The 20,917-nt window shown below is 42.9% G+C and overlaps 7 protein-coding genes across 7 annotated transcripts; all 7 read left to right on the top strand.

Annotated features, from left to right (window-relative positions):
* Nucleotides 1-3,023: 3,023 nt before the first annotated feature.
* Nucleotides 3,024-3,228, top strand: HETIRDRAFT_162768 (uncharacterized protein; the record flags this gene model as incomplete). Its single annotated transcript, XM_009553929.1, has 2 exons — nt 3,024-3,120; nt 3,176-3,228. 2 exons carry the CDS (start codon nt 3,024-3,026, stop codon nt 3,226-3,228), a joined length of 150 nt encoding a protein of 49 aa, XP_009552224.1.
* Nucleotides 3,229-4,766: 1,538 nt separating this feature from the next.
* On the top strand, nt 4,767-7,448 carry HETIRDRAFT_461100 (uncharacterized protein; the record flags this gene model as incomplete). Its single annotated transcript, XM_009553928.1, has 10 exons — nt 4,767-4,789; nt 4,845-5,363; nt 5,416-6,005; nt 6,057-6,131; nt 6,193-6,463; nt 6,516-6,748; nt 6,801-6,877; nt 6,934-7,014; nt 7,071-7,254; nt 7,306-7,448. The coding sequence occupies 10 exons, from the start codon at nt 4,767-4,769 to the stop codon at nt 7,395-7,397; spliced, it is 2,145 nt and encodes a 714-aa protein (XP_009552223.1). The 3' UTR covers nt 7,398-7,448.
* A 3,008-nt stretch (nt 7,449-10,456) lies between these two features.
* On the top strand, nt 10,457-11,186 carry HETIRDRAFT_329715 (uncharacterized protein; the record flags this gene model as incomplete). Its single annotated transcript, XM_009553927.1, has 2 exons — nt 10,457-10,702; nt 10,761-11,186. 2 exons carry the CDS (start codon nt 10,457-10,459, stop codon nt 11,184-11,186), a joined length of 672 nt encoding a protein of 223 aa, XP_009552222.1.
* Nucleotides 11,187-13,036: 1,850 nt separating this feature from the next.
* Nucleotides 13,037-13,402, top strand: HETIRDRAFT_54136 (uncharacterized protein; the record flags this gene model as incomplete). The annotated part of the gene is made up of 1 exon (XM_009553576.1): nt 13,037-13,402. A coding segment is annotated over one exon (366 nt), but the record flags the coding sequence as incomplete, so codon positions are not given.
* Nucleotides 13,403-13,561: 159 nt separating this feature from the next.
* Nucleotides 13,562-14,046, top strand: HETIRDRAFT_53847 (uncharacterized protein; the record flags this gene model as incomplete). Its single annotated transcript, XM_009553566.1, has 2 exons — nt 13,562-13,657; nt 13,714-14,046. Coding segments are annotated over 2 exons (429 nt in total), but the record flags the coding sequence as incomplete, so codon positions are not given.
* A 1,591-nt stretch (nt 14,047-15,637) lies between these two features.
* HETIRDRAFT_162764 (uncharacterized protein) lies at nt 15,638-16,224 on the top strand (the record flags this gene model as incomplete). The annotated part of the gene is made up of 3 exons (XM_009553926.1): nt 15,638-15,657; nt 15,710-15,944; nt 15,997-16,224. 3 exons carry the CDS (start codon nt 15,638-15,640, stop codon nt 16,222-16,224), a joined length of 483 nt encoding a protein of 160 aa, XP_009552221.1.
* Nucleotides 16,225-18,842: 2,618 nt separating this feature from the next.
* On the top strand, nt 18,843-19,678 carry HETIRDRAFT_430429 (uncharacterized protein; the record flags this gene model as incomplete). Its single annotated transcript, XM_009553925.1, has 3 exons — nt 18,843-18,929; nt 18,986-19,277; nt 19,458-19,678. 3 exons carry the CDS (start codon nt 18,843-18,845, stop codon nt 19,676-19,678), a joined length of 600 nt encoding a protein of 199 aa, XP_009552220.1.
* Nucleotides 19,679-20,917: the final 1,239 nt, after the last annotated feature.

Here is a 20,917-nt window from a genome sequence, read left to right as displayed (position 1 = left end):
TTATGGTGGACTAAAAATATCTTAAAATGGATAGTAATACACTATATAAGGTGATTAAGAGAATGAATAAGGAGTTTGACAATATGTTTGTGTATAGGAGAAAGAAGAGTGCTGCAAAAGCAGCTCTAATATAAGCATCCAATACTGCTTAGAAACTTAAACTAAAAGTATCATATGCTAGTAGGAGTTCTGATTATACTGTTTTATAACTGATTATGTTATTTTAATAGACATGAGTAGTACAATTGTGAATGAGGGCACTCAGCTGAGTAAGTCATAATTTGGTTATGTTGATCTAATAATTGAGCAGCTATAGCTTATGATTTCCTTCCTATAATAATATTGCAGTCACTTCTACCTTCTTTAACATCCACAGTACTATTGACCTTCACTACTGTAAAGGTGCCTATAGTCCAGTGCATCAAGAATGACCATGCTAATAAAAAGAATGTGTGTATGCTTGCTAATAATACTTACAATCCCAATAATCTTGTGTTAATACATACTAGGAAACAATAGAAACCAACAGGAGTTATAACTCCAAGAAAACATATGAGGCTTATTCATGGTAGGAGAAGGGCATAATTGTTTAGAGTAAGTACCAACAATCAACTACACGATTGTATTAGCTGACTAAGAAAGCAATAATTGCCTATTTTCATAATATATAGGTGTATACATATATGTGGAGGCATTAGCAGTGTCCGCAAGGTCTTGAGTTAAGGTAGCTATAAAATTAGTAATTTTGCCTTCATAAGCAAGCTTAATATAGCCAGCTGTAAGTGAGTCTGAAGAATAGAAACCCTTGTTGTTGTTATAAACTGCTTGTTTAGTAACCCTAAGAGTGGGAGGTTTTTCCCTAGGTCATATGATAAGGAAGAGTAGAATAATGGTCTTGACTATACAAATATATAGGGGTAAATAATATTTAGGGTAGATACAGTAAGGAAGGCTATAGATGAAGTAGGCAGTATGAAGACTATCCAAAAACAAAGAGAATAGACTAAAGATCCTCAGTCTATTCTATAGGCCTTTTATACTACTTTGGAAAGATGTGAGAATATTGTGTGTATCCTTTAGGCATTTTCTAAGCCACTGCTCTTTCCCAGTGACTAATCTTGTGCTTCTCCTATCAACTTCCTTTAACCTAGGAGGATGATGGCTTGTGATTCCCTATGTGAGTATACCTTTGTGAGCCTGTCATTAGTCACCTCATATTATCTTGTTGTCACACTCAACTAGTGATGATGATATCTACTCAGAGTTGATGACCAAGGATGTTACCCTAGACTGTGATGTCTGTGCCATAATAGACACCACCTAGTAGTTATGATGATTGTTGCCAGTATAAACTTGACTATAGAGGCCCTAGCAGACTATGATTATAATAATTGTGATACAGCACAAAACAATGCAATTTGTGCTCTCAGCAGATACATATCACTACCTTTATCTTGTTTTCAGTATCAATGTCTATATGGCCCTTTCTTGGTGTTATAAGAAGTACCATACTCTTTATCTCTTCTTTTAGACAGAGAAAATGATGCATATGGGCTAGCACATTTTAGTACCACTTATCTCCAAACTCCTTGCCCTTATACTGGGTGAGCACTTCAAGCCAAAATTTGAAATGCTCTTGTATAAGATTGAGCTTATAGAAATAACCAGACTTCTCTTTTAGGTTGACAAGCCAATTATTGAAGAAGGCCAATTGGATATCCTTAGGATATTTGCATATAATGTTATAGTATATCTTGAGCAGATATTGAGTATAGGCTGTGTTTCCAGCTCCTTCAAATATAATGATACATACTTGGATACCTAGTGAACCATTGATATCTTGTATTAGCAAAAAAGCACTGCTTATTTTTAGCACTTCCCATACATAGCTAATGTTACCACTTGCAATAGCCTGGCACATCTCCAGGAACCATATACTATCTCATATCAATAAAATGGAATTTATGAGCAGCTAGTCTCCCTCAAATACCTTGTCTGTAGGAACCATACAATTATCCTACTCTATCTTGCTAAATGGTTCCACAGCCAATGAAATATGTTCCTCTCTACTTATATTAGATCTAGGGTGTATCTTGAGTGCACTTTTATAAGCTTTAGTGCTAAAGTACTATTAAGCAAGAACTTCAGCCTATCTTATAAGTTTGGCTAGTATTAGGAGATTCTTACCAGTGGCCAAGGCTTGAAAATGCCTGCAAAAATTAGTAGTATTCAGTGCAACCCTAGGTACCAGTCATTAGCTTGACAATAAGCTTTGAATATAGTAGAAGCCAACCTACTCCTAATATTGCAAAATGTGTCCTCACACAATTATATCAAGTAGGCATGTATTCATATAGAAGTTGATCTTACTAAGATCCAATAATATAGGGCTATTGATAGCACTAGCTATAAATCCTATAGTGGAAGGATCATCTAAGCTACTAGTTTTCTAAGCACCTTAACAGATTTGACTCAAGTCTGTCCACTTAGTATGCTAGATTTTAAGCACACTATGTAAAAAGTGAAAGAATTTGAAGTCTCTCTCCTTGCTTAATAGGTACCTTTTTATCCTATTAATATTTGTGAATGTTAATCCATCTTCACTGAAGAAGGATATTTTACCCTGTGTTGATGCCTCCTTGATTCTAGTTTAGGCTAAGAAGTCAGCAATGGCATTCTTTGCACTATATAGAGTGATTTCTTCAGCACTCATTGTACTAAGGGGATGAACTTTTGAATATCAATAAGGATTGATTTGATGCTTAAGAGCCTGCTCCTTGAACAAAGTTACAATAGGTCCATAGTGGCCTACAAGATTGGGGACCATGTATCACAAGGATAGACACCCAATAAAAGATTAATATATTTTCTTGGTGTTTGAAGTCAATATTAGTTGCCAAACTCTCCATAGTAAGTCTCTTATATTTTCTTTTTGTATACTACTCAAGGACTGGCCTTAGATCAAAAGCTCCATATAGACAGTCCTTTATCTCTGCTGCTGTTCCTCCAGTACCAGTTATTATATGGCTTTGCCCTCTTATATGTTGCTTCTAGTGCCATGCATAAACTTGGACATCATCCATGACCATTATGAGATTCTTCTTACCTATCTCAAACAAAGTATGTAGAGTGGCATGCTCCTCTTTTGCTATCTGAATAAGGCCCCAATAAGTAGTCAAAAAAGGTATATACTATGCAAGCCAACTGCCAACTCTGTATGTTGCATGATGTGCCTTAGACCTGAACAATGTGATTAAGTGACAAAGCAGCAATAGGTTGGCCCATTAATTCCATGTATATATGAGCTCATTAATAATGCTTGTGACAGCCTTTTCAGAAAACCTCAGTAAGTCAAATCCTCTATTACACAAACTGGACCAGACTTACAATCCATTCAGGTCAATGCATGTTCTTTTTTTTGCTTCTATGGCTTGCTTCCTGGTTTTGGTGACACAAAATTGGATAAAAGATGCCAAGGTATAGGAGCATAGTCTTGGTACAAAGTTCTCATTCTTTAAAAGGAAAATCCACTAACAAGATCCTACAAAATAGCCACATGCTGGCCTGTCAAAGCACGCTTTGCCACTATGAGATAATCTGCTAGATTAGCTCTTGTTTGGTCACTTGGTTCATCACCTACAGTCTGCCTACTGGCCTCTTTATCTATCTTCTAAGGAGCCACCAAGTCTATTAGCTGTTTACCCTCAGTGAGTGTCTTGTCTTCAACATTATCCTATTCATCTTCTGATCTAGAATCTTTATCCATGGCTATAATATCTGAGGCTTCCTTTGACTGTGGGTCCTCCTATGTGCTAGATAGACCAGTAAGTATTGCTGCTTGTAGTTCCAGTGCCTTAGAAGTGACACTATATAACAAATCCTTTTTTATCTTTTATGAGGCCTGTACTCAAAGGCTAGAGTTATTAGAAGCCAGGTATGGTGATTTCTTTACTAGCTAGGCTATCATAAGCTTTAGTGCCCATGTTGACAGAGTAGGACATGCATATTCTATAGACTTAGCAGCTGAGTCTATCAAGAAGTACTTATGTATATTTGGATGAGAATAGGATAGGTGCACTACTAGGTACATTAACTTAATAATATGGTAAGGTGTGTATTTCATACTTCCTGATGAAAATTTGTTTATAAAATGTCAATGGCTATTAAAATGATGCCACACTAATTTTTTTCACTATCATCTTTTGTTTGCCTAGTTCTAAAAACAATATATAAAAAAATTCTCCTAGAGTCTAATTGGCCTGTCAGACTGTAGCTAGTAAAACTTCAAGCTTTTGTGCTTTGGGTCAATGCTGGATGTAAGCACATTTTACATAGGGTTGTAGCTAAGCAGCAATAGGTCTATCTTCTACAGGTGCAGTATTTTGGACAGAGTTAATATTGGGATTGGGTGTTTGATAGAAAGGAGGGGGTTCTGTGTAGGGATTGTGTAATTCCCTGTGAGCAATAAAACACAAGGGATGCATGTCTCATATGTTGTTTTGCCTTTATCCACTTTCTCTCATAGCTATACATGATAATCACGCTGACGCTCAATAAATTACTAAGCTCGGCATCTTTCGGCATGCGTTCAAAAACTCTCGAGCAAGTACGGCAAACGCCGAAATCCCAATTTGGAAGCAGACCCTATAAGCAGAACGACCATCTTCTGCGTTAGGTCAGCAACGGAGACTAGCAAGACCCTGTAGATGTGCGGTGCTCAGATCCGCTCGCACTAAGTCTACGGTATCCCAGATCCACCAATAGCCATGTCACTGCTGAGCGACCCTGAGTACGGCTTCATCATCTCTTAAAAGATCTCGTTCAATAAACATCATATCCTTTAGGTTCCTAGTCCATAGCCTTCGTTTAAATTACCTCCGCAACGTCGACGATCCTTATGGGCCCCGCCTCATCTCATTGAACCCATCCTTTTCCTCCAACCCATATATCGTCGCCGCCTCTTTTGCTGACGTCGATCGATGGCCGGAACTATCTGCACCGTCGAGCCCCCCTCTGTCTGAAGATGAGGCCGATGGTACTCGTATCCGGCACGCCTCTGGGTTTCCTGGTGCAACTGGTTTGAGATATACCCAGACCATCTTAGGGCCTTCACGAACGGGATTCATGGGGATGAGAACCGGTGATCGCAGGTCTGGCTCAGCGCGGCGGTCAACACGCTACGCTAAGCGTGATGAGGAGCGCAATGACGATCCGCCTAAGGAAGCTGGCGGCGGCATCAGCTCCCAGCTAGGGTCGTTGTCCTCCGATGGAGAGGATTTATCTGCTGCCGATGACGAAGACGATTTTGACGACGTCGGTGATATCGACAACAGTATTGATATGGATGGGGATGAATTTGATACGTAAGTGCGATCTTTATGCTACACTATTCTTTCTGAATATCTTCGTGAATAGACATTCCCATCTGAGTCCCGTCAATGAATGTTCAACGATCGAGGGCATGTCGTCCGATGCATCCCCATTTCAAAGCGAGAAGCCTATCGATTCCTATTTTGAGATGGTCACTCCACCTCCTGTGAAGACAGAAGATCAATCCTCTGACGACCGAAGTCCTGAAAATCCTGGGGATATCGCGCCAGTTGCTGCTGACTCACCTCTAGATGACCTTTTTGCCCGACAAGAGATCGTCCTTAATCGTCCCGCAAAATCCGCGCTCAGCTCTTTCCTTGCTTCCTCCAACACAACGAATCCCTTTTCTGATCTTTATTCTTCGATTTCTGGGCGAGGCGTGCCCACTTCTGCGGCGACCACCATCACAATATTCTTTCCCCATGCACGGGAGCCTGCAGGGAAGCCAATGGAGCTGAATGTGAGAAAGGATGCCACGATGGAGGAGGTCCTAGGGTTCGCGTTGTGGAACTATTGGGAAGAGGATTGGCAACCAAGACTAGGTGAAAAGGATGAGTCCGACGACACACTGAGTGCTGTGGGCTGGGTTCTGCGAATTGCAGAGGATGATGGTGAAGTAGACGAAGATTTCCCTCGTAAGTACTCATTCTATCGCAACATAGAGTCTTGTTTAGACTTGTTCACAGCACCTGACCGGACGGGAAAAATCTCGAAGTTCAATTTTGATGTTTATGCTGTACTAGAAGCGACTCCTATTCAAAGTAAGTCTGGTTGACATCTTTGTGTTCTTCTATTGATCGGGCTCCGGATCACCATTTACAGTCCAGCAGAACAAGGTCCTCGAAAGTAAGATACAGCGCAGTCCATCTCGTGTTGCAACCAAAGTCAAAAAGCCCGAAGGCCTAACCGTCGCTGGTCTAACAATACCAGGCTCATCTGGTCCTGGTACCAGTGCCATTCTTGGATCAACCCTCGGGAATTCCCTGTTCTCCTCTTCGTTAGGCCCCTCACCTAGCTACGGCCCTCAGATGTTCTTGAGGATCCGTGTTTTAGATACAGCTGATGCGGTCCACATCTCCACAACCATTCCTGTGTATGTTCACTGCCGATCATCATCCCTGGGAGTTATGTTAATGATCGTTTAGATCGGCGACTATGTACATGCAAGAGGCGCTTGAAATGGTTTGTCGGAAGCGAAAATTGCAGAATGCAAAGGAGTATGCACTTCTGCTCGGTGATATGAGCATTCTCATCCCTTTGGATCGCACCGTCGCCAGTCTTCAAGGCAAATCCGATTTGATGCTGGTGAAGAGATCTATGTTACCTCGACTAGGAGTTGATGTTGGAAGGATGACTGGCAAAACAACAGATCCTAATGGTAAGTCCTCAACAGCGAGCAGAGATATGAGCGACTCAAATTTTCACCTCAGCATCAATCTTCAAGAGCATGTCTGATGTCCCAGAAGCACAGTACAGCCTTGCTGGTGACTATACATCGGCATATAAGGTTTGCCTCGCATTGATACTCGAGGGAGAAAACACTGATTTATGAGTTATATATAGAAATATACAGTCTACCGAAAGATGCCCATGCTTGTTGGTCGACACGAGAGAACACTGGCGATTGATGGGGCATATATTCACGTAGGCTCACTATCATTATCAAGCATTGTCATAATATAAATGTTATCCCATCATAGATTATGCCTTCCTCGAACAAAGCAAAAGTGGTGTTTGAGAGTGGTAAAACTTCATCATATCATATCAACAGTATCATAGCATGTCAACAATCTGCAAAGTCGTCATCATCCTTCCGCTTTATTGTGCATCGTGATGGTGGTAACAAACGATATGAGTTTGAAGCAGAAAGCCCCATACTAGCTAGTATGTTTGATATTTTTTATAAAACAGGCACATATGCTAATATGTTTTTAGATGAGATTGTGCAGATTATTAGGGGATTAAAGACTATGCTAGAAAGATCTGGAACTATAAACAAGTCTAGAAGAAGCAAACAAGTAGGATAATATGACTTTTACTATGTATAATGCATAGGTTTTTATGCCTAGTAAAAATTCCTCATAGCTAAGAGGATAGGGTTGGAAAGTGCTCATAGAAACAAGACTAGGTACAAGCAGGACAAAAATAGATACAAAGCTGTTAAAAAAATAAAAGAACACTCCTTGAACTTTAACCACTATATGGCTAGGTTTTTTTCATAATTTGCAGCTAAGCAGGGGTGTGTGTCTACCAATATATAAGATAACTAGCTTGCCTTATACAGCTAGCCTATTTATTATTGGTACTTGACAACACTCTCAGATAACATTTAGCACATAATAGAAAGGTAGGCTAGAGCCTTAGATTCACTACTCTACCATATGTGATACCTTACACAATGATAATGCTGCACTTATGATAGCTCTATTATTTGAAAAAATCTGATTTGTTAATACTATTTAAATTAGAGATAAATAAGAGCTTGTGGTCTAGTCAGTGCTAATGTTAGCTAATCACAATTCCATTTGTGCTCAAGTAATTAGTTGGCTAATTATTTACTAATATAGAGCTAATTGCCTATAAAAACTCAACATGTCCTTGCTTAAATCATTAGACAGCTCCTTAGTATGAAATATGTAAGCAGAACAATTATATTGCATCTAGACACTATATTACAGAACTCTATGCATACTAAACTATAGTGTCCCCCTGCTACTGATCTACTCTGCATCTTTGCCTCAAACCTAATTCCTCTTATCAAACACAGGTTTGTAGGTGGTCTTCTGCAAGTGTAGGTAAAACAAAGAGATAGTGGCAAGAAAATATAAGCTCATACTTGTCTTATACAAGCATAGGTGGAGGTAGATGGCAGTAGCAAGAGAAGATAGGCCTAGGCAGAGGTGAAAGGCAGCAGTGAGAGAGTACAAGCCTACACTTATCTTATATAAGTATGGATGGAGATAGATGACAGTAGTGAGACAAGGCAAGTATAGAAGGTTTTAGAAGGTGATAGTAAGAGAAAATAAGCCTGGGTAGAGGTAAGAGGCAGTGGTAAGAGAGTACAAGCCTATACTCATTGTGTACAAGATGTGAGGCAGTAGTAAGAGAATACAAGCCTATGCTCATTGTATATAAGTATAGGCAAAGGTATGAGGCAGCAGCAAGAAAATATAATCCTGCGCTAATATGCTAGAGGTGGCTCTAAGTGCCAAGCACAATACCAAAACAACTTCTAGAGCAAAGGGATGCTGGAGCTAGTATCTAATATACAAGGAATCATTAGTTATGAATTTTAAAAATTGAAGGCATACTGAGAAGCAATAGGAAGGATAAGATTATAGTGCCCAAATAGTTTTGGGACTGCACCAAACACTGACTAAACATTTGGTTGATGTTGTCAGGGATTTCAGTTGATAACAAAAAGGTAGTGTCATGACCAACAACTACGTACTTCAAGAGTCACATGGGACTCTGACAATATACAAGGGTGGATGAGGAGTATAAGTGAAAAGATGAGTACAAATGCAAACAAGGTTGAACAATAGGGATGACAAGTTTTCAGAAGTTGGCAAAGGTGATTTTGATGGTTGAAACGAGTGCAAATGAGCTCTGGACTGTGGGGTGCAAAAGCTGATTTATTCCAGAGTTATATGTATGTTTTTATAGTAAATAGAGCCTCTAAGTAAAATATTGAACAAGAAATAAGAGTAGATGTTGAATGGGCACCAAGCCCTAGCAAACAGGGAAGATAAGAAGGCAGGTGAGATGTCCATATGGGTTCTGAAGGTAATAAGGCAAAAGTTAATCAGCAATGGCAAAATTTTGAATGTTTGGGATCCATCACCAGGCATTAGAGAACTAATGAAAACAAAGAAGAAGTAATGTATGACCAGGGTGGCTAAGCAATGATGCAAGATTGCATTTGACTAACCATGTGTAAGTTATAAAAATAAGCAATAAGGACCAACCAACTCATGGAGCACATTGGCCAACATAGAATACTGGCTCCAATCTCATAAATACCTATCATAATACTCCTGTGTGGTCATGGTAAGCATGTAAAGTATAGGCAAAGTGACCCAAGTGCTGCTAAATGTTAGTAGGTTGTGGTTAGTTAAGTGGGGACCAACCATATTTGGTAATAGTTAGTATCTTCAGTACATATCTAGCACTGTTTGGTATCTCCCCAAAGCTTTCTGGATACCTTCCTTAGACCCTAGAGTAAGTACATGCTTATCATCTCCTCCCTACTGAAATCCTAACTGTTCTCAGTCAGTGGTCGGTAGCTATGAGTTGGAGTAAAAAAAAGTGGCATGGAAATTGTGGTAGTGTGGAAATACTACATATGAACAGGGTACATAGTATGTAGGTGTGGGAAAGAGTCAGTAACAAGTGATGGCATAGAAAAAATAGCTGTGGCATGTAAAGGAAGACTGGAGCTATGTTAGCAAAGTCCTATAGCATGGAAAATGGAGCAAAGGTGTGGAAAGACTGGATTGGTATATAAAAAAGCCCAGGGCAGTGTTAGCAAAGTCTTGTGGCATGGAAAACATGAGTGGGAACTAATTAGGTGATGAAGCTGCTAAGCCCTAGAGTGCCCCAGCTAGGTGCTGGTGTGAGAGTCATGTTGGCAAAGAGCAGTGGCACTAATTTCAGCCTCTGCTGAGCACCATGACATGAGGCCCAGTTAGGTGATCACTATCACTTATTGAGCCCCAGTGGGAACCCAGGCTAGCATAACCTAGATAGAACGAGTGACGTCTATCTTGCGATTGGCCCATCTATTGTCACCTAGTACTATTGTAAAGCATAGCAGAATTTTTTTACAAAAAGATGACTCTTCTGACAACCAGGCACCCTAGTACATCTTTCACCCACCTTCTTGAAACAAGCGCAAGTCGTCCAATGACTGAGCGTACTGACTGCTTTTCCTATCAGGCCAACCAAGTGACATAATCAACCGAACGCGGTGCGCGTAGCTGGTCCTCTGGGTCATGTCTATAACGCTCGACTTTGTGCTTTTCCATGTAAGTTCTCCATGTTTACCTTCATTGGTCAAATTTTCTAATATCTTGTTGATCTCAGGATGCCCCAAGCACCCAACGGCCTTTATTATTGCAATTGTCCCCTGCAGTGCGAGGGGACCTGGCAACAATGTAGTCAGAGAACCCACACTCAACATGCCCCATATCGCTATGTCACTCTAGCACCATCCTCTGTTTTTTTTACAGATTTTCTAGATACTCTGCCTCCCCAGGAATATGTCAACAGCTCAACCATATCGCAAGGACTACCAGAAGGAGCACCTGCAAACCATCGGACATTGGCACTGGTAGACTATTCTGTTCTATTCGCTTATATCTCCATTGTAACTAAAACTTGCTTCATAGTTACAAAGGGCTGGTTCTCCACTTGAGCTTGCAAGGGCATCGCTTGCCAGTTCCATCCCAAACCATGCCAATTTGGCAGCCCTACCCTCGAACGCGCCCCTCGCCATTCCCGTGCAAGACTGTACAGCTGCGTTAGTCCCTTCCAAACTGCTTCTGCTCTATAAATGGCATGACCCTGGATCTGGATTGGCTTCTGGTACGGTCACTGGGCCAAACCCACTGCCAAGCAGCACATTCTGTGAGGCCTCGTCTCTTCCCGGGAGCCAATTTGACTTGGGAGCTGTGTGCATTCATGATATCAATGAGATCCCTCAGTACTTCAATCATCCTTCTATGACAGACAACAATCTACCCCTCCTGCCAACCGAGACACACAACGACTTCGGTGGAGACCCAAGTGGACATGATCTATCGGAAGGCATGTAGGATGAATCACTTGACAGCTCTGGTCCAGATCCTGGTAGCCTATAAGACAAGGAGATAGAGGGTGCTTGCTTGGTGCCAATCTCTGTTCCAGAGGTCGCCGTGGACAAGGACGAGGATGAGGACAATATCACGGCTGAAAATTCCCCCTCTCTCATAGAAGACATTCGCCTCACTCAATCTTTCATCTCAGAGCTTCGTTCCACAACCTTGAAGAATGGTGATCTCTCTTTGTCCATGGTTGAAGCACTGCAAGATCCCACCCATTGTCCAAAGGGTCCCCCGGTCGACCTCAATAACCCTGTGCTCCGACTGTCTCTCGACATATTCCTCACTGTCAGCAATGCCTCACAGCAAACTTACAGTGACATTTGCACAGCGCTGCTAAATTATGATCCCAGCCTCAAGATACTGTCATTCGAGCAGATATAGCGCCGTGTTGCCAAAATCAGTGGTGTTGTGCCTATTATTCATCACATGTGCATCAATATCTGTATTGCTTACACAGGACCATTCCGTGACCTAACAGAGTGTCTAGTGTGCCATGAGCTCCAATATGACCCTCTCAAACCAGGGTTGAAGGCCCCGCAGCAGGAATTCCACACCATCCCTTTGGGCCCACAGCTTCAAGCGGCTCGGTGTACCCTTGACAGCTTCCAAGCAATGCGATATTGCCATGCATGTTACGAAAAAGCTATCCAGAGTATCACAGAGAAGCATGGCCTCACAGAGTACCAAGATGTTTGGGATGGTACTAATTTCCTCGGCACAGTCAAAAACAGGCATGTTGAACAACACGACTTGGTCATGATGTTTTCAAATAGATGGGGCCCAGCTCTATCGCAACAAAGCTTTGGATTGTTGGATATATATTTGGGTACTGTTAGACCGCTCACCCGACATGCGGTACAAGAAGAACTTTATCTTGCCTGGGGGGTTTATACCTGGCCCCTCGAAACCAAAAAACCTCGATTCATTCTTATTTCCTGGCTTGTATCATCTAGCGGCACTACAACATGAAGGGATGTACCTCTGGGATGCAATAGACGATGTGGTGGTGCCCTCAGTCCCTTTTCTCGCTCTGGTGACAGCGGACAGTCCTGCCATAGCTGCAATATTTGGAGGTGTAGGCCATTATGGGGCCTATGGATATTGCTTATACTGTCCCTAGAAAGGCCAGCACAAACCAGGAGGTGCTCAGTACTATCCTGCATGCTTGAGACCTCTTGATTCCGATGTAGCCACTTCAAATCACCCTGATTACAATCTCCGCGAAGTTGGGACTTTGTCTGGCCTGCAGACCGAAGAGAGGCATGTGACCAACTATGGTGTGCATTAACACTGAAGATACAACAATTAACAGATATCTTGCAAACTTGGAATTTGTCTCGAACTCTTGCTCCGCAGCAGAGTACCGTGCACGCTGACTCCAAACAGGGGTGTGCAAGCCAAGTCTTTTCAGTGGTTTGGACCCGTCATGTCACCTTCACATTCTGGCTCTGTTTCCTGCAGACCTCATGCATTTGTGCTCCTTGAATCTCACTGAACTGGTTGTGGGATTGTTTTGTGGGACACTTGACTGTGCTCCGTCAGACGATCGAGCTCTATGGCTGTTTGCCATCTTCCGGGATCCTACAGTTTGGCAGGCTCACGGGAAGGCTGTCGCTGCTGCAACACCGTATCTGCCTGGGATATTTGATCACCCTCCACGGAACCCAGCAGAAAAGATTAACAATGGCTACAAAGCCGTGGAGTTCTTAACATGGATTTGTGGCCTTGCGCCGGCCCTTCTCTTTGGCGTCCTTCCAGACATCTTTTGAAGACATTTTTGCAAGCTGGTCACAGGCATTTGTCTTATCCATCAGCAGCAAATCACACATACTGAAATCCGACTGGCCTATTGGCTGTTAATAGAGTTTTCGGAGGGGTTTGAAGAGCTTTACTACCAGCGGAAGACCGGTCGGCTCCATTTCTGTCGCCAAAGTGTCCATGCCCTATTGCATCTTGCTCAGCAGGTCACTCATTGCGGCCCACCGGGATACACAACGCAGTTTACAATGGAGCAAATGATTGGGGATCTTGGCAGCGAAATCAAGCAACATTCCAACCCTTATGCAAACCTCTCGCAGAGGGGGCTACGTCGTGCGCAAGTAAATGCTCTCAAGGCAATGGTACCAGACCTCAACGCCGTGACAAACACACTCCCGTGCGGTGCATAAGCTCTGGCTAACAATTATGTTTTTCTATGCGCGAGAGATTCCTATGCTTGGATGGTGCTCCCTCGGAGGCAACGGTCATCAAGGCTTGACAACACAATTGATACTCGTTCCAGAGTATGTGACAATGAGGCAAAATGGGTTCCTAAGGTCTGGCAGTAGGCACGGTTGCACCTGCCAAATGGGCAGGTCACTCGTTCATTGTGGAAAGAATCATGCAAGGCACTGCATAAGCTTAGGATCGCCCGCAATGTGAAGGTACTGTAGCATGAATTGGCGGTTCACATTCCCTTAAATGCTGACAATCTTATCAGGTGTTATTCAGAGGAATGACACAGTTTGCTGAGGTTCGCTTCTATTTTTCATCGCGCATGCAGGAAAAGGATATCCCTCTTGCCCTCATCAGTTTATTCTCTCCGCCCGACCCTGGGCTCATGGAAGCCTCTTCAAATACTGTCCTTTCTTGTATGCATCAAGGTGATGATGGGCTGGCTGTGGTTGAGGTTAATTGTATTATTGCAGGGGTTGCAATGGTCCCATATACAAATGGGCCTAATAGCATAGGGACCTGGTTCTTTGTAGCCGAGAAGATGGGACTTGATGTCACATGCATGGATGGTAGACAAGAGTCGATTGTCAATGAGTAGCATACAGCACTAATAGATCTATGGACCTGTACACCTACGTTTAGATGGAAGACCATGCACGGCCGCAAGGATCAGTATACGAGCAGCAAAGAGAGGCAATTGTGCCCCTCTCTAAGCGTGCTATAATGTACTATTTCTAATTAAGTCAGCCTCAAACTCTAATTGGCATATGTGACTGCATACTTTTTCTCTGCCAATAGCTTCATCAACACCCTTCCTGTGCCCCCTGCGACATGGTCTATGGAATGGCCATGCCGCTGCCTATCCCTCCTATGGTCCCTACAACTCCCTCCAATTTTCCATACCATCACACTCCCCACCAGTCAGAATCTGTCAGCTCTTTGTTTGGCATCCAAAATCTTCACACGGTGTCTCAGTTTAGTTTTCCTAGTGACTATGGACTTCACAGTAGTCAAGGTGGGACCCTCTTTGACAACTCTTCTGATAGCCCAGGATTTTTGGCACATGGACATATGGTGCCCGCAGGCGGACTAACGACATTGTATCCTGGCATGCCTTTGATAGGGCGTATAAGTGAAGTCAATCAATATGTATCTAAAAGCAATGGCACCCTACAACACCCAGAAATACAGGGCAGTAACATGGCAGAATCATTTACCCATGGATCTCTGAGCACTGAGCTGGTTGCATTGCAAACAGAGATCAGAGTCCTACAGTAAATTCTTGAATTTATCAACACTATGAAATGATATTACAACAAGAAGCCTGACAATTTGCCTGCTCACATAGATCGGCCTTGTCAGATATACTTGCTGCGATACCCGAGATACTCGTGTTGAGCTACGTGGCCCTCCTAAACAACTTCGTAGTCCCAGATCCTGTGCCCTATGTGATACATTTGCGTGAATCGGGTGTTGTGGTTACCAATAGTCCTCTTTGTATATGAGATCCATTGCTTGTTGTTAAATGGACAGATGTACAACTAGTCACTATCTGGACAGCCCAAGACTGGGCCGAGGTTGCAAAGGACGACAACATTACAGACACCAATCAAGTGAAGAAGAAGAAGGGGAAGACAAATGCTTACCTAGGGTTCAACATGACTATGAAGTATGTCCAGGATGAGTCTGGTCATGTCATCTTGGGGTATTATGCATTGGAGATACATGATATCGCCTACCAAATGTGGTATGAGCTCTTACTGCAATGCCTTGCCCTTCTGAAGTAGTCACACATTACTCTATGCGCTGCTGACTTTTACTACCAAGAGATGGCTTATAGATTTCCGCCACTACAATTTTGTGGGGGTTCGCCTGCGCACTGGAAGGCTTGGCAGATTGCCACCAACAACTATCCCGCTTTTGTGCAAGGGCTCTCCAGAAAGAACATGGCCCATCTGCTGAGGCCAATGCCATTAGCTGCCATGGCACCAAGGCCTGCCGTGGCTGACATTACTCCCGCAGAGCCTGAGAGCGAGAGTGAGATGGTGCTGTTGTCAGACCTCCCTCTTGCCTCTTGCTTGAAATAACAACCTCCCAACCACACCACTGGATTGCAAGCAACAGGAAGTACAGCGAAATATCAAAAACGTATATCTGCCGCCAATATCCCTACTTGCTCAACAATTACCATGGGTTTGCAAGATGCCTTGTTTGTTTTTGTTCCTGTTGATGATACCTGATTAACACTTTTACTTTAACAGGGCAGATATCTTCACGGAAACATTACCCCCATTGTCTTTAGACATAATAGATCAGCATCGCACAGGTCATGCAGTGGTTCCCAATAGTACTGACTGTGCCACGTCACAAGGCAATACTCAATGTGGTACAAGGCCAACTTCTACCCAGAGCATGCAGCCAGCACCAATCACCATTGATAACATGATGCTGGAACGTGTTCCATCTTGCAATCGCTCTTTGACACCTAGTTACAATGTAGGTTCTTCATATTGTCATGAGCCAAACACATGCACTGACATATATCTAGGACCTAGCAGAAACTATATCTGTAGCCGAAAACATTAGCCCAGACACTGTCACCAACCATGTCAAAGATGGCATTGCTGGAGTCTCTGTTAGCATGCCTGCGCTCACATTTGTGATGACAGATGAGGCCTCAATAGCAGAGCAATCAATGACAGCGGGGCTTGTTCCAGGTACTGCCATCTCGCTTAGCATAACGGAAGCAGGCCCAGTAGCATTGTGGCCACTCTGAACAATCATAGCAAGGTGTGTCTGCATTAGGAATAGGGTTTAGTGTGGTCGCATTCTGACTGCTAGTTATACAGAAACCTTTGTGGGTATCAATGGAAGGAAAGAACACTAGATGGCAGCAAAAAATACTTCAATGTTCACTGGAAACAGTTGTCTAAGTCAGACAGGAGGGTGCATATGCTAGGGTTTCTGTGAAGTCGTTGTTGTGTTTTGATGACATCGTTATTTGGTCACACAGATTTACAACGACCAAGCAAAAGATATGGTATGTATAATCTTATTGGCACTATGGTGATTGGCTTACTCGTTCCATGGACAGAAAGCGGCACAGACTGCGCGGGGCACCAATTGCATGCCAAACTGATGCAGCTGGTGATACAGATTAGAATGTTAATGGTTTTTACCAGCACAATGTCGTGCAATTATGTATACAGAGACTGCTAGGTGGTAATATAATCTACAAGCATCCTGGATAGAAAATAGTGTACCTGACACGGTGGGTGCTAGCAGGTGATAGGACCACCAATAATGACAATATATTCTGCTATCTTGTGATAGGAAAGACTGATTAAGGAACACCAGTTATCTAGCAACCAATAGCAATACCAAGGTTATGAAATATGTTATGGTGGTACTGTACCACGATAGATCACAATAGAGGAAGTGAGACTAATGATCTAGCAAAGGGCCATTTAGCTATCACATGATAGCAGGTTCTATCTCGGTGCCTCTCGTTGAGCATGCTAGCTCTAACTAGCATAGGTTCCCACTGGGATTGAGCATCCAGTAACTAAGCCCCTTGTCACCCTGCTCCTACCACTTCACTTCATTATCTCTTCTCCTTCTAGCATGTCCGCTATCCTTTTTATCCTGAAGACCAAACTTGGTGAGTATATGCTCTCCTTCCTAGATGGTGCCACCAAATACAAGGACTATGAGGCCTGGGGGCAGGGTTTTGCCAAAAAAGTGGTAAGTTAGCCCCTTTTTTTTGTTGCTACTAGCTGCTGACATCTTTTCGGGCTGTTTTCAGCCATTCAGTGCATAGGCAAGACATGCCCAAACTCACCACCTGGATTGCCAAGGCCAAGCATGGCCTCAATTATATAGCCATGGCAACTGGCTAGCCTAGGGAATACATATCCTACCACAGCAGGTAGCACACTCTATGACATAGCAACAGTGACAAGCAGCTGAAGCACAGGCCCTGGAAGAGGAAACGGCATAGGTCGCTATTTGTTAGGACCATGTCCTAACACGTGCTTGGCATGTGGACAGAAGGGAAGGTCAGGTGTTTCTTTGGACCTGAACAATTAACGACTAGGACTGTGACTTGACACGCATCTAGGCACGTAACTCAGGACATGGTCATGAGCTACACACATGACTTGGATTTGGACTAATTATCATTTACATGCTGATGCATGAATGCTTACAATACTATGACTTATTCTTCCTATATTTGCTACGAGGGTTACAATAATCAATCATGATTGAGCTTCATTTGATATTGCTGCAGACAGACATTTAATATACTTACTACATATGGTTATATCAAAGAGCCATGGAGTACAAACCATGACTGCAGATTACTTAGTATTTAGAAGCATGGACCATATGTTCATCCTACCCTAAATAGCCTGTACTATATATAGGAGAGCTGAGCTTCTTAGAAGATCAGCTCATTCACTTTATATACATCTCGATCTCTGCACTGCACCTGGCATCTGGCCCCTTCAGCCCACACTTTGTGAACTCTGCCAGATCCATAGAACCATACTTAGTCTAATGAAGCACTAGACTCGTCTCAAAGCTCTTATCATTCTCTACCGCCTGCAACATATCAAGGACTCGCTGCTTATCAAGTCATTTGTTAGGATCCCTCCAAAGTCATCTGTTGCATTGGAGAAGACTTGTTCATACTAGACAAACAACGACACTTAGTTAACCAGCACCTCCTCCATTTATTCGAGAACAAGATCAATAGTGATCAAGAATTCCTGAACCAAGCCAGAAGACAATCAGTTGTCTTTATACGTTGGGCCATCACTATCACAATTAGCCCAGAGAACCCTTCTTAGTGTAACAAAGTGCACATGATAAGCTTAGCAGCTTAACACTATTGCTGAATACAAGGCTGAGAAGGCTAAGGTGGCACAGGCTGCTGCTGCCCTACATATAGCCAAAGGTGATTGTCAATAGTGCTGGGAGGCCTTGGTGAAGGCCATGTTCAATGGATTGATGGATCTGGAAGAAGGAGACTATCAATTAGCTGCCCTAAAAGCAGAGTCCATCCTACCCCTCCTCCTCTTTCTTCACTCTCCTTCTCCTTCTGCTCTTGTCACATCTTTTTCCCATCCTGCTCCTTTTGTTGCTGACTCTTCCCATCCTGCTCCTTCCATCACCGACTTGCTCTCTTGTCTCAGATCTTTGATCACTGATCCTGAACTCCCCTTCATGACTGCTGCTATAAACTAAATAAGTGTGGATCTAGTCACTTCTGCCGCCCCAACTAATATGAAGGGCAAGAAATCAGCTGCTGCTATTGTCATTGAGTTCATGTGCCAACAGATGCTGACTGCTGGATAGGTTGTGCTTTCTCTGGGTCCTCGCACAGGCCAAATGTTGATGGGATTTCCCCTGGTGGAAAAGAACAGCACTAGTAAGGTTCTTAAGAATCCCCCTAGACTGCTTCTTGGTAATATCTTGGTATGTTCCCTCCCTTTTGCTGCCTTGTCCTGATACTGATCTTCTTTTGTTTCTAGGCTGGCTATGCCTGTCATCAGTGTGCCGACAACTTTACCACCAGGGCAATTTATTGTTATATAAGGCCTGGCCAAGTATCATGTATTAAATGCACTGGGTGGGCATTAAAGGACAAGGGAAAGGGGATATCAAAGAGGAAGGGGAAGCCCACCAGTAAGGCAAAGTTGACCAGTAAGGTAAAATTGATCAAGAAATTGGTGGAAGAGGAGCTGTCCTACCCAATAAAGAGATGTAGGATAGAGGTGCTTGTTCCCAAACAGTTGGTCAGGGACAGCATTATGCAAAACAAAGGTAAGTTGTTGTTTAGTAAAGTTTTAGAGGGGCTTATTGCAATTTGTACAGCCATTCAGACCAGGAAGCCAGTGAAGCACCTGCTAGTGACTACCTAGGCTGTCTCTTTCTCCTCTCATCCTTCTTGCTCTTGTCTGGCTGCCATTCCATCCTCTTTCAACTCTTCTTATCTGTCACTAGCCATTATACAAGGCATTGCCTCTGGGATTCAGTACTGGATTGTCATTGCCAAGGGTTTGCATGCCTTACTGGCATGTTCAATTGCAATGTGGCAGGCTGAGCTAGAGTCACTCAAAGCATGTTTGGGTCCTATGATCTTGGACATGATGATGGTCAATGATTCATTGCAGTTGGAAGGTTCAGATATGTCTGAGTCAAGGGATTTTATACCTAACAAATGAATTTGGGCCTTTGTATAATAGTTAGAATATAAATAGAAGGAGAAGAAACTGTTCTAAATGAAATGTGATGTTCAGTGAAGCCTAAAAGCACTACTCAGGAGATCAATTGGCAAAATAATTGTGTGAGGATATGCGTATAAGTGGAGTGCCCAATAATAGTGAAGAAGAATAAATTGAAAATTTGAAAAAACCCTCAGTAAGTCATCATAGGCATAAAACCTTATGGTTTTGCACAAATCAGAAGAAGTCTTCAATATGACTTGGTACTTGAAGGAATGATAGGAACATGATGGGCTAAATATTCAGTCAGCATTTGGTTGGTGGCAAAAGTACTAAAAGATGTGAAAATAATTGGGTATCAGTCTATGTCTGTAATGGATAAATGAAAATAAGGAATGGGTATATCTGTGAATTCTCCTCCCTACTGAAATGATGACTTTCCCTAGTCACCAACTGAAGAAAGTAAAGGGTGGGAGGGTAGGATCAAGTTGGAGGTTGCTGAAGCCACATTTTTGTCTTCCACCAATTAGACTGAGCTGGTGTCGGCACCCTCATCAGTATTGTTGTCCTTGGCATCATTATCTCTTGGTCAGGAATCTTCTATGGCCCGAAGGCATTCTTGTGGGATGTTAAGGAGGGCTTTAAGATTGGCAAGCTTCAGAGACCTACAAGCAAAATAAGGAATAACATGGAATGCTGCCACTGGCTGATTAAAGACTGATCCATCGAGTTTGGCCAAAATATATGCTCCTCCCCAATTCCTAGAAATTACTATCAATGGTCCTAAATACCATGGATGCATCTTCCAATTGAGCGCCTTTTCTATAGCTGTATTATGCATCAGGACAAGCAAGCCTTGGTAGAAATTAAAGTTATAAGGGGTGGCCAAATACTGCTGTTTGAATTAGATGATGGTCTGGACACAAATGCTGACTACCAAGCTGTGAAGGTGGGTGAGGTCTGATTGGCATTTCTGCAAGGCAATAGCATGTCGGGCAATAAGGTTAATGGTGCTGAGAATTGTGGTCGGCAGTAGCAAAAGGTAGGTAGCTTTGGCAATATCGAGGGGGAGATGGGGATGGGTTCTGGTCACTGCAAAGTATGGTGAGCAACCCATTTGGTGCCAAACAGTACTATGATCAGCCTAAAATACAAAATAAGCAGCACAATTCCACTTGGCCTGGTTTTTATCCACAGCTTTGAACAGAGCCTGCTAAACATTGAAGTAAGGTCATTTAG

The sequence above is a fragment of the Heterobasidion irregulare genome (assembly GCF_000320585.1).
Source record: "Heterobasidion irregulare TC 32-1 unplaced genomic scaffold scaffold_12, whole genome shotgun sequence".
Classification (NCBI taxonomy): domain Eukaryota; kingdom Fungi; phylum Basidiomycota; class Agaricomycetes; order Russulales; family Bondarzewiaceae; genus Heterobasidion; species Heterobasidion irregulare.
Note: the sequence above shows the minus strand (reverse complement) of the source record. Positions and strands in the feature narration are given on the sequence as shown.